We start from the raw sequence: 13,424 nt of genomic DNA, 5'->3' as shown, positions 1-13,424 counted from the left end.
GTGCAAATGCTCTCAGCCTCAACAAAACTTAATGAAACCTGAACAAGCACAGAAAATCATGACAGCTGTTAAAAAAGCCCTTCTGGATGAAAATAATCTATCTACTTCTGTAGATCAGTTGTTTAAAAGTGCTGGTATAAACCAAGAAATCTATGAGAAAGCATACAAAAGTCTGGAACGAAAAACTCAAATCTTTGTACAAAGAAATGTTAATGAGGTTTGGATCAATCCATACACCAAATACTTGTTAAAGTGTTGGAATGCCAACATGGACATCCAGTATGTTGTTGATGTGTTTGCTTGTATAATTTATATTGTAAGCTAGATGCCCAAATTTGAGGGAGATGGGTTTGTTGTTGAGCAACGCTCATAAAGAGGCAACTAAAGACAGCAACTCTGACGCTAAAGAGACAATGAAAAAAATGGGTCAAGTCTACCTCCATAGCCGTGACGTTTCTGCACAGGAAGCAGTGTACAGAATAACAAACATGCATCTGAAAGAATGTTCCAGGAAAGTTGTGTTTATCCCAACCGGTGATACTATCTTTAAACTAACAAAACCTATAAGTGAACTAAACAAACCAGGCACCACAAACATTTGGATGACTGGTCTTGTTGACCGATACAAAACAGACCTAAGGATAACACTTTTAATGACGTGTATAGCCAAATTTGCATCGGATTATCGCATTTTAGGTCAAAAAGAGAAGAAATCCAAAAATAGTATGAAATTACAAGAATCATTTGGTTATGTGGTAAAAAGAACAAGAACCAAACCTGCAGTTATTCGATATGCACGCTTTTCCGAGACAAAAAATCCTGAGCTATATTTCAAAAGTATTCTTCAGTTGTTTTTTCCATACCGTGTTGATGAAGACCTCAAACCTTCATCTTATGCATCTTATGAGCAGTTTTACAAAGACGGCAAAGTGACACTTGGCAATAAAACAGTCTCAGTTTTGTCAATTGTACATTCAAACCGCTCACAATATGACATTGAAACTGAAGATTTGGAGGAAATGTGTAAAAACATTGACTCCAATGAAATATTAGAAGATGCATGGTGTATGCTGTGCCCTGAGCAGGAAGTAGAGCGTTTGGAATCCAAAGACGAATTCATAAAAAACCCACTGGATGATGAAGAACCCTTTCCTCACATTCCAGATTTAGCCGTAAGTGACAGAGAAGTTTGTCATTTAGAAAAGCAGCAAAATGTGATGTGTCGTTCTGAAGGTTCAGCCTTGATCAGGTCTTTGAATGAGCTCCAGCTGTCTGTTTTTTTTTTTTACAAAATATGTCATTGGTGTCTAGAAAAAGTAAATGGTAATAACCCAGAACCCCTACATGTTTTCATCACTGGTGGAGCTGGAACAGGTAAAAGTCACCTAATTAGGGCCATTCAATATGAAGCCAGTCGACTCTTTGCTTCAACATGGCGCCATCCTGATAATATCAGTGTTTTACTCACAGCACCCACAGGTATGGCAGCATATAACCTCAAAGCAACAACTATTCACAGTGCTTTCAATATAGGAACAGATATTAGACTCCCATACACACCACTGGGAGAAGAAAAAATTAATTCTTTAGGGGTTAAATACACAGATCTACAATTACTTATAATAGATGAAATATCAATGGTCCACAATAAAATGTTAAAATACGTCAATTGTCGACTGCATCAAATTAAGCAAAAGGGTGACTTATTATTTGGCAATCTTAGTGTCATTGCAGTTGGTGACTTCTTTCAGTTACCTCCAGTGAAAGGTAAAGCATTGTACATGGAAGAACTTGGACAGGTCTGGAGCACTTTTAAAATTGTTCAATTAGAGACAGTAGTCAGACAAAGAGATTCCACTTTTGCTGACTTACTTAATCGACTAAGAACACGCTCCAAAGGGACACCTATGCTTAAAAGCGATATAAAGACTCTAAAAAGCCATGAAACTGGAGAGGAGTCTTCTGATCTTTACATTTGTGCCACCAATCAACAGGTTCTATTACACAACTTGGAACAGCTCAAGAACACATGCCCTGAAATTACTGAAATAGATGCAAGAGATTTTCACCACAATAAAAAAAGTGGGAAAATGGAAGCAATTAGTGGCCATCTCAGCAAGGCAAAACTCACATCTCTCCAAGAGAAACTAGTCTTGGGAATTAATGCTCGAGTTATGCTCTGTAAGAACATTGATGTCACTGATGGGCTTGTCAATGGTGTACGCGGGACAGTAACTCACATATCTGAGAACTACAAAAATGGCCTTCCTGAAGCTGTGTATGTCCAATTTGATGATAACAAGGTTGGCACACAAAGTCGGAAGAAACACCAAGCTATTACCCACACTTTGAAAACATCTACCAGAATAGAACTGGAGGAGGAAAGAGCAAATAGTAAAGGTGTAAGGAGACATCAGTTTCCTTTGACACTGGCATGGGCCTGTACAATTCATAAAGTACAGGGCCTAACTGTAGACAAAGCTGTGGTGTCCCTAAAAAAGTGTTTGCAGCAGGTCAGGCTTATGTGGCTTTAAGCTGCGTAAGAAGTATAGATGGGCTTATTATCCAAGACTTCAAAGAAAAATCTGTATTTTGTAATGACAGCATCAAAGACGCTTTAAAGAACATGCCACCCTTCTTGGAACAAACTGTGCCGCACATCACAAAAAAATCAAATGGATTAACTTTGTTTTTTATGAATGTGCAGGGTTTATCCAAACATGTTGTCGATCTGGTGTCTTGTACTAAATATTTACAGCCTGATTGTATCGCTATGACAGAAACATGGCTGACAGCTAATTCACAGCATCACACAGTAGACATAGAAGGATACCACTTCCACAGTTGTCTTCGTAGTCTGTCGTATGAGGGGAGCAAACATCCACCACTCAGGACTCTCCAAAGCCAACAACATGGTGGAGTTGGGATGTACTGTGCAAATACCACCAAGTACCAGATCCGCCAAGTACCAACATTCAATCTGGAATGTTTAATTTACAGACATGTTGACTTCAATATTTTAATTGCAGTGGTTTATCATCCACCATCGTATCCCATGTCACTGTTTAAAGAAAATTGAAGAAATTAATAACTTGGTTAAATTCACACAGTGACTCAAAAATTGTCACTGGAGATTTCAATGACGACACACTGAAATCATCAACATTGTGTACATTTATGACACAAAATGGATTTAAACAACATGTAAGAACTCTAACCACCGAAAAAGGCACATTAATTGACCATTTCTATGACAAATCTGTGAAATTTGATATAGATGTGGAAGTTGTTCAGACATACTTCAGTGATGATGAAGGTATCGCATGTTCTCTTCAGCTAAAAGCTATTCAACACATGGATGATCAAAAAAAACAAAAAAAAACCCACACTCAAACTCAAACATTAACATAAATGTTACCCTGGTGTAGCACATGCATTTAGTTTTTAATGTACAAATACATAAGTAAGTAAGTAAATAACTAAGTAAGTAAGCAATTAATTAATTAATTAATTAATTAAATAAATAAATGAATAAATAAATAAATGTATAACTCAAAAAATAAATAAATACATCATAAATAAATACATAATGAACTAAACAAAAAATAATTAATAAAATAAATACATAACTAACTCAATAAATCAATACATAACTAACTAAATTAAAAAAAATAGATAAATAAATCTCCCCTTTGAACAGTCACCTTATCGTGGTGGGGGAGTTTGAGAGCCCTAATGACCCCAGGAGCTATGTTGTCGGGGGCATTTTGGCCCTGGTAGGGTCTCCCATGGTAGATTGGTCCTAGGCGAAGGGCCAGACAAAGAACGGTTCAAAAGAAAAAGTTTACTTTTCCACAGTGTAATTTTCAGTCTGTGTACCATTAGTGGAACACAAAGAGTTTTTCATCAATTGCATTGTTTTGCCAATACCCCATTAATTTGAATGGCACATTTTTGTTGTTGTAATAGCAACATGACTGTAAATAGGGGTGTGGCCTCATTTGCTTTTTACTTCAGTTTGGGATGAGGGATGTTTGTGTAAAATTTCTTTTAACTATGTGAAAAAAAAAAAATTGACTCCCATTCTAAAAATGTTTGGGGGCATCAAAGAGGCATTTTACGATCAAACTAAACGAGTTACATATCATTGGGTTCAGGTTGTCATTCTGCACAAATATTACTTGGGTCAAACTCAATCTGACACTGTCTGTGTGAGACATCCACACTTTTATACTTCTAAAAATGGCCACTTAGTTGTGAGGTCACCATAGCCACGACCAACATTTGATCAAAAATGTAGGTGAAAACTTTTGATCACATGTGTGTAGGTGATTTTCACCCAGTTTGGTCCAAATTGGATGTAAACCCTAGGAGAAGATGAAGAAAGTATGAGGGGTGGGATTCGGCTAAAAACCCACTCATTTGAATGGCACATTGATGTCGTCATGGCAACACAATTGTAAATAGGGGTTTGATCTCATTGGCTTTTTGGTTCAGTTTGGTATGAGGGATGTGTGTGTCAATTTTTTTTTTCCTACGTCAAAAAAAATTTTGTCACTCCCATTCAAAAACTGCAGGGGGTGTAAGACAGCTATTTTACAATCCAACTATATGATTTGATGTGAATTATTGAATGATTGCATTCATTTGACTTTGGCTTGTAATGACAGGCATTTCACCACTAGGTGGTGCATTAGGTGCAGTGACTTCATTTTGCGGAGCCTGAGCCACTTTGTGTTACCACTCTGCTGCAGATGGGATCTGAGCAGTAGAAATGTCAAAGAAAGGTCGACAGTGAGTGCCGGGTGTTTAATAAGGAATGGACACCTAAATATTTTTTTTTACTGAAGTCCAGTCAAGGGCTGTACATCTTATTTGCCAAGAAACCCTTGCGGTTTTAAAGGAATACAACACCAGCCGTCACTTGTCCAACAAGCATGCTAATTATGCTAACAACCTGTCAACACAAGAATGGACGGCTATCGCTCATAGGTTGGTAGCTAGCTGGCAGGCTCAGCAAAACACCTTTATCCGAACAGCTTCCATCCAAGAATCAAGCACGAAGACAAGTTATTTACTGGCATTCAAATTAGCAAAAGCCAGCAAGCCTTTCTCCGAAGGGGAGTTTCTCAAAGAGTGCATGGTAGAGACAGCAAGTATTTTATGTCCTGAGAGCAAGGACAAATTTGAAAAAATTAGCTTATCACACAGGACAGTGACTCGCTGTGTTGAACTAACTGACGAAAACTTAACTAGCAAGCTAAACAAAAAAACGGAGTCATTTACATTATATTCTTTGGCACTGGACAAAAGCAAAGACATAAAGGACACCACTCAGCTTTTAATTATTATCAGAGGAATTAAAGAAAATTTCGAGATAACGGAGGAGTTTTTGGCAATGGAATCCCTAAAAGGAAAAACACGGGGAAAGGATTTATATAACAGCGTGTCAACGGTCATAAAAAGGCACAAGCTACCTTGGAGTACACTCGCCAACGTTATCACAGATGGATCACCAAATCTGACGGGAAAAAATGTTGGGCTGCTCAAAAGAATCCAGGACAGGGTGAAAGAGGACAACCCTGAGCAGGAGGTAATTTTCCTACACTGCATAATTCACCAGGAAGCACTGTATAAATCTTTGTTGCAGCTTGACCACGTAGTGGAGCCAGTTGTGAAACTCGTTGACTTTATTCAAGCGAGGGGACTTCACCATCATCAGTTTATTAATTTTCTTGAAGAAACTGATGCTGATCACAGGGGCTTGCTTTACCATTCTAATGTCTGCTGGTTAAGTTTGGGGAAAGTATGTCAACTAGTGTGGGAGCCCTATTGAGTCATTATTAAATTTTTGGAGCTACTTGAGAACACTGACAATTTTCCTGAACTAAATGACACAGATTGGCTTTATGATTTAGCTTTTACTGTGGACATACTGACACACATCAATGGGCTGAACGTGAAGCTTCAAGGGAAAAACCTGTTTGTGCATGAAATGCAAGCAAACGTCAGAGCCTTCGAAACCAAGCTAGTTTTATTTTCAAAGCAAATGTCAGGAAAGTCATTTGCACATTTCCCCACACTGACTATGTTAAGAGGCCCCACAACATGTGAAAAAATACAGGAAATCACAGGATGACCTGCATGAACAATTCTGCCATCGGTTCTCTGATTTTGGAAAAATTGACAAGTCACTTCAGCTGGTGTCATGTCCCTTCTCACATGACCCTGAAACAGTGCCACAGGAGTTGCATTTGGAACTGATTGATCTCCAATGTGACATGGTGTTAAAGAAGAAGTGCAATTCCCTTAAACTGGATGAGTTTTATGCTTCATTAAGCGCAGCCAAATATCCAAACATCCAGAAGATGGCACAGAGGATGCCGGTGTTGTTTGGCTCTACATATGTGTGTGAACAGACTTTTAGTGTGACGAACACCAACAAAGCACCCCACAGATCCCAGCTGAGTGACGTACACCTCGGATCTATTCTGAGAATTGCCGCAACAGAATTAACACTAGACTTCGATGCACTGGCAAATATGGGTGATCAACTACACTGTTCCCACTACAAGGTATATTAACACTGTAATGCTTTTTTCTATTTATGTTTGATATGTACTGTTAACAAATGTGTTTTTTTATATGAACCGTATCTTGTGCTGACTCGGCCAGTCTGTAAATTTTTGAACGTTAATGTGGCCCCTGAGCCAAAAAGTTTGCCCACCCCTGTCCTAGAAGGATTCTGTTGAGGTTGAGTTTGATAACTTTGAGTTTTTACTGAGTTTATGGTCCATGCTAATGCTAACACACTAAGTTAGCCTATCTGCTATCCTGTGGTTAATGCCTTATTGTGTGTGTGCTAACACTAACATGCTAAGTTAGCCTGCATGCTATCCTGTGGCTCATGCCTTATTGCATGCGTGGTAACGCTAACATGCCAAATTAGCCTGTATGCTATCCTGTGGTTAATGCCTTATTGTGTGTGCACTAATGCTAACATGCTAAGTTAGCCTGTCTGCTATCCTGTGGTCAATGCCTTATTGTGTATGTGCTAACGCTAACATGCTAAGTTAGCCTGTATGCTATCCTGTGGTTAATGCCTTATTGTGTGTGCTAACACTAACATGCTAAGTTAGTCTGTATGCTATCCTTTGGTTAATGCCTTATTGTGTGTGTGCTAATGCTAACATACTTAGTTAGCCTGTCTGCTATCCTGTGGTTAATGCCTTATTGTGTGTATGCTAATGCTAACATGCTAAGTTAGCCTGTATGTTATCCTGTAGTTAATGTCTTATTGTGTGTGTTATCAGAGCAGAGCTTGGCAGACACAGTGTTCACAGATAAACACCGTTTTCTGATTGGACCACAGTCCTCCAATAGGAAAACTCAAATGGTCCACTGTCTATTTCTGCACCAGTCCAGTCCAATTACAGAATGAATGAACTGGTAGAGTTAGCACCACTCATGGAAGTAGCCTATCCAAGCTAACACCAACCTTTAGCCTTAAATGTCTGTTTTCACAATAATAGAGTCAGTCCTTTCAGTGGTCACACCCACTACTCAGAAGTAGAACACACACAACAGTACACACAGTAGTGACACAGCGGGTGGGTGGGGCTTATTTCAGATTTACCATGATCACTGCTGTTTGTCCCATAGAACAGGACAGCGCTCGGTTCACTTGGAACTATTCAGGCTTACATGAACCACGTGATCACCGGAGCGGCTACATCAAAGGGTGTTGTAACTCTCTTTATAGGGCTCTGCTCTTCTGGTATATGGCTAGTATGTTAATTAAGAGCAGCACCCTCTGGTGGATTGATTGAGAAATGCTCATTCCAATGTAACACATGGACATATGGAGGCAGTGATGCATGACAACGTCAGAAATGGACAAACCTATTAACGTACGTAAAGCGAGAATTAATGAGCCTAAAACCTCAGAGTTCATTCTTGCTAGCACGTTAGCATGTAAACATTTTGCATGGTGGTAGTAAAGGGATGAGTGAGACAACACCATGGAACCAAAATAAACTGTTTGTTATTCTTTATTTATCCCACAATGGGCAATTCAATTCACAGTCTCCAACACAGACTAGACTTTTTTCTTTTGATCATTTGAACACCATAACCCATGTAGTCCAGTCAGTATTCTACCTGAATATTTATTTTTTGATAAAGGACACAAACTTAGAGTAGATCCATATTAGGCAGAGTTAAAACAGTCATATCATTATTTACAAGTTCAGTTTTTGACATTAGAAATGATGTGGTCTCCAAATGCTACATGTGGTGTGGTTGATCTTTTGAGAACTATGCTATCCTGGTATTTTTAGGAGAAGACCCTGTTGCCATACTCTGTAGGCCAAAAAGCCCACCGCCCCAGTTTCCTCTTTATTAGATGTACCTGCTGTATACGTTCATATGACATTAGATTTATGTCTCACCATCAGTTTCTCTGCGTCAGCGCGGACTTTGAGCAGTTCTGTGATGGCATCCACAAAGCCTTGGTGATGGAAATTGCACATCTTCTCGATCTCTCGGTCATGGTTCCTTATCCTGGCGTCCAGCTTCTCCATGAAGCGCACGTGGGCATTGGGCTGGTCATCATAAATGGACCTGGAACACAAGAAGAACGTTTGTTGCTGTTGCAGTGCTGTTGACCACAGACCACAAATGTAAATACAGCTTTGGATGAACTGATTTTTCTACAGTTTACTGTAACACACTGGACTATTGTAAAAACTGTCAAACAGTGTGCACTAAATTAATTGTAATCGTTTTTCATCAAGTAACTTTATATGGAATCATTAGGTCTAGAGCAGGGGTGTCAAACTCCTTTTAGTTCAGTTCCACATTCAGCTAAATTTGATCTGAAGTGGGCTGAACCGATAAAATAATAATATACTATTTGAATAATGTCAACTCCAAACTTTTCTCTATATGAAAAAAGTCAAATTAAACAATGAAAATGTTTACATCTACAAACTGTCCTTTCAAACAACGGGTATAACTTGAACAAACTGAAAGAATAAGTGTAATTTTAACAATATTCTGCCTCAGTTTATCATTTCCACATGTTCATTATAATAAGATAAGATATTCCTTTATTGATCCCACAATGGGGAAATTCACAGTGTTATCAGCAGCATGAAACATACACACAACATGCACATACACGTAAGAGCAGTCATATAAATTTGAATAAAAAAGTGTTTAAAAAGGATAGTGCAAATATAGTTTGGTATGATGTAGTGCAATGGTTAGAATATAAATATATATGTATACATATATATATATATATATATATATATATATATATATATATATATATATATATATATATATATATATATATATACAGATTTGAGTATATACAGCATAGATGGGATAGAGGGAGGGTTGTTATTACTCCACATATGTGGTGATCTACTGGGAGCAGGACTGATTGTGAAGTCTGACAGCAGAGGGAAGGAAGGACCTGCGGTATCTCTCCTTTGTGCAGCGTGGGTGAAGAAGCCGGTCACTGATGGTGCTTTCTAGGGCTCTTACAGTCTCATGTAGGGGGGTGGGAGACATTGTCTATGATTGATGACAGCTTCGCTGTCATTCTTCTGTCCCCCACCACCTCGACTGGATCGAGACTGCAGCCTATGACTGAACCGGCTTTCTTCACCAGTTTGTTAAGTCTTTTCCTCTCTGCTGCCGTGATGCTGCTGCTCCAGCAGACCACACTGTAGAGGATGGCAGATGCTACTACAGAGTTGTAAAAAGTCCTCAGGAGAGCTTCCTGCACTCCGAAGGACCTCAGTCTCCGCAGTAGATGTAGTCTGCTTTGGCCCTTCCTGAAAAGGGCCTGGGTGTTGGCAGCCCAGTCCAGGTTATGGTTCAGGTGAACACCCAGGTACTTCTAAGAGTCCACTATCTCAATGTCTGTACCCTGGATGTTCACCGGAGAGGGAGGGGAGGCCTTGTGACGGCGAAAGTCCACCACCAGCTCCTTTGTTTTTCCAGGATTAATCTGGAGGCAGTTCCGCTGGCACCAGGCCACAAAGTTCTGGTTCAGTTCTCGGTACTCATTTTCGTCTCCATTGCTAATGAGACCAACAATAGCTGAGTCATCCGAGAACTTTTGCAGGTGGCAGTTTGTTGTATGGTGTGTGAAGTCAGCTGTGTTGATAGTGAACAGGAGAGGGGCCAGGACAGTCCCCTGTGGAGCCCCTGTGCTGCAGACCACAGTGTCAGACTCACAGCCTTTTGTCCTCACAAACTGTGGCCTATTGGTCAAGAAATCCACGAGCCATGGTGTCAGTTGTTGGCTCACTCCTGCATGGTCCAGTTTGTCCCTCAGCAGAGCTGGCTGAATGGTGTTGAAAGCACTGGAGAAATCATAGAACATGATTCTCACAGTGCTTCCAGACCTCTCCAGGTGACACAGGGATCTCTGCATGAGGAAGATGACGGCATTCTCAACCCCGATGTTTGGCTGGTAAGCGAACTGCAGTGGGTCTGCAGTTGAGCTCACCAGAGGGCGCAGATGACGGAGGACCAGCCTCTTCAAGGTCTTTGCCAGGTGGGCTGTCAGAGCCACTGGGCGGTAGTCGTTAAAATCCCTGGGGCGAGATGACTTGGGCACCGGTACTACACAGGATGTCTTCCACAACAGCGGTACCTTCTGCAACCTTAAGCTCAGGTTGAAGATGTGCTCCACAATCCCACACAGTTGGCCTGCGCAGGATTTGAGGAGCCGAGAGCTGATGCCATCTGGACCGCATGCCTTCTTGACCTTGAGCCTGGCCAATTCTCTCTCTACCTGTGCTGTGGAGAACACCATGCTAGGTGGAGGGGCAGCAGGGTGGGTGGTAGAAGGTGCTATGAGTGGGCTGGGGGGTTGTGGGGGAGCAGCAGGATAGGTGGTTGGGGGGGCAGCAGGGAGGGGGACTGGAGGTTGGGTGGATGTGCTGGGGGGTTGTGGATGAGTAACAGGGAGGAGAAGGGTTGGAGGTGCAGTGAGTGTGCTGAGAAGACTGGGAGAAGCAGCAGGGGAGGGGGTTGGGGTGTAGGTGTTTGAAGTGGCTGAGGTTCCAGTAGAGGGGGGTTGCAGCAGGGCTGGTTGTATGGTGGGAGGAGGGGTGAGTGGTCGTTCAAACCTGTTGAAAAACCGGTTTAGCTGGTTCACCCACTCCTGGTCTGCAGCCAGTTCAGGTCTGGAGGAGTTGTGTCCTGACATTGTTCTCAGGCTCCTCCAGACGCCACTGACGTCGTTCTGCTGCAATTGTTCCTCCACTCTTCTCTTATAGCTCACTTTCCCCTCTCTGATCTTCCTCCGCAGTTCTCTCTGCACAGACTTCATCAGCTCCCTGTCCCCCGACCTAAAAGCCCTCTTTTTGTCCTTGAGAAGGGCTTTTATATCAGGGGTAATCCATGGTTTGTTGTTTGCAAACAGTCTTACTGTCTTGGTGGGTATGGTGGAGTCTACACAGAAGTTTATGTAGTCCGTAACACAGCTGGTCAGACTGTTGATATCCTCCCTGTGGTCCTCACAGAACACATCAGAACACAATGTACAGATCACAGTGGATCTACAAATACACACAACATTTAATAGGCAGAATATTGTTAAAATTGCACTAATTTTTCTTAAGACATTTCAGGTTCTTCACATTTGTTCAGATTATTCACATTTTTTGTGAAATTATACTTTGTTTTAGTGTAAATACATGAATATACTTACATTTACAAAGAGGAAAATGTGGAGTTGCGAGTATTAATAGGTTATTATGATAGTATTTTACTGGTCTGACCCACTGGAGATTAAATTGGTCTGCATGTGGAACGTGAGCTAAAATGATTGTTAATTTCTTAATATCTATTTTTGCATTTCAAAAATTCATCCCAAGGGCCAGACTGGACCCCGTGGTGGGCTGGATTTAGCTGCCGGGCCGCATTTTTGACACCTGTGGTCTAGAGGATCATAAAGGTGCATGCCACCTATCAGCAACTCAACATCGATTCAAGATACTTCACACCCACGGTTTCCTAGATGACTGTTTTATTTAAATAGTGTTTTCATCAGCTTCTACAGTCAATAAAAAACTGTATCATTTCAATATAAGCATGTGTGTCAGCCATCTCAGTAAACATTATAAATAAGCAGTAATAGTAATAGTAGTAGAAGTAGTAGTAGTAGTAATAGTACTAGCAATAATAATAGTAGTAGTAGTAGTAGTAGTAGTAATAGAATTAGAAGTAGTAGTAGTAGTAGTAATAGTACTAGCAATAATAATAGTAGTAGTAGTAGTAGTAGTAATAGAATTAGAAGTAGTAGTAGTAGTAGTAGTAGTAGTATTGGTAATAATAGTAGCAGTAGTATTAGTTGTAGAAGTAGTACTAATAGTAGTCATAGTAGTAGTAATAATAACAGTAGTAGTAGTAATAGTAGTAGTAATAGTAGCAGTAGTAGAAGTAGAAGTAGTAATAGTAGTAGTAGTAATGGAAGTAGCAGTAGTAACACTTGTAGAAGTAGTAGTAGACGTAGTAGTAGACGTAGTAGTAGTAGTAGTAGTAGTAATAGTAATAGTAGTAGTAATAGCAGTAGTAGTAATATTACATGTAGTAGCAGTAGTAATAGCAGTAGTATTAGTAATAGTAGTATTTGTAATAGCAGTAGTAATAGTAGTAGTAATAGTAATAGGACTAGTAGAAGTAATAGTTATAGTAGTGGTAGCAATAGTAGTAGCAGTAGTAGTAGTAGTAATTGTGGTAGCAGTAGTAATAGTAGTAGTAGTAATAGTAATAGTAGTAGTAGTAGTAGTCATAGTAGTAGTAGTAGTAGTAATAGTAATAGTAGTAGTAGTCATAGTAGTAGCAGTAGTAATAGTAGTAGTAGTAATCATAATAGTAGTAGTAGTAGTATTAATAGTAATAGTAGTAGTAATAGTAGTAAGAGTAGTAGTAGTAGTAGTAGTAGTAATTGTAGTAGAAATGACACTCTAACCCTCTCCACTCTAAGTTAGTGAGAGGATTTCAGCCAATCAGTTGTCAGCATTCTGTTCCCTGTCCATCTCACATGGCTCTGATGGATGAGACATGTGACTGTGATCAATTCAGAGAGAAACCACCTCTCAAATAAACTGCTGTCAATCCATAATCGTACATCCTATCCCAAAAAGTAACAGCAGTAGTAGTAGTAGTAGTAGTAGCTGTACTCTCACACATACAGCGTTGCTATGGACTCTACAGGGTTTCTATGGGAGGAGAAACATGTCAAATTGATTAGGTTTATTGGACACACCTAGGCCTGACAGAGCACATTTCCCGTTACCACGGCAACAACCCTTCTCTTACACAGAGACAGTATACAGGTAAGTATAGGCTGAGTGACTTACTCAGAACAGGTCCTGAACAAATGCTAATTATGG

At 40.2% G+C, this 13,424-nt stretch overlaps 1 protein-coding gene across 3 annotated transcripts in view; it reads right to left on the bottom strand.

The window, feature by feature from the left end:
• Positions 1-13,424, bottom strand: part of exoc6 (exocyst complex component 6) — a 275,638-nt gene that overhangs the window by 236,754 nt on the left and 25,460 nt on the right. For all 3 annotated transcript variants that reach the window (XM_030121915.1, XM_030121916.1, XM_030121917.1), the window contains exon 2: positions 8,451-8,622. In XM_030121915.1, coding sequence (XP_029977775.1) covers positions 8,451-8,622 — 172 coding nt within the window. The remainder of the gene's footprint in view (positions 1-8,450; positions 8,623-13,424) is intronic.

Source organism: Sphaeramia orbicularis, chromosome 19, assembly GCF_902148855.1.
Source record: "Sphaeramia orbicularis chromosome 19, fSphaOr1.1, whole genome shotgun sequence".
In the NCBI taxonomy this organism is placed as follows: domain Eukaryota; kingdom Metazoa; phylum Chordata; class Actinopteri; order Kurtiformes; family Apogonidae; genus Sphaeramia; species Sphaeramia orbicularis.
This window is presented reverse-complemented; position numbering and strand designations above follow the sequence as displayed.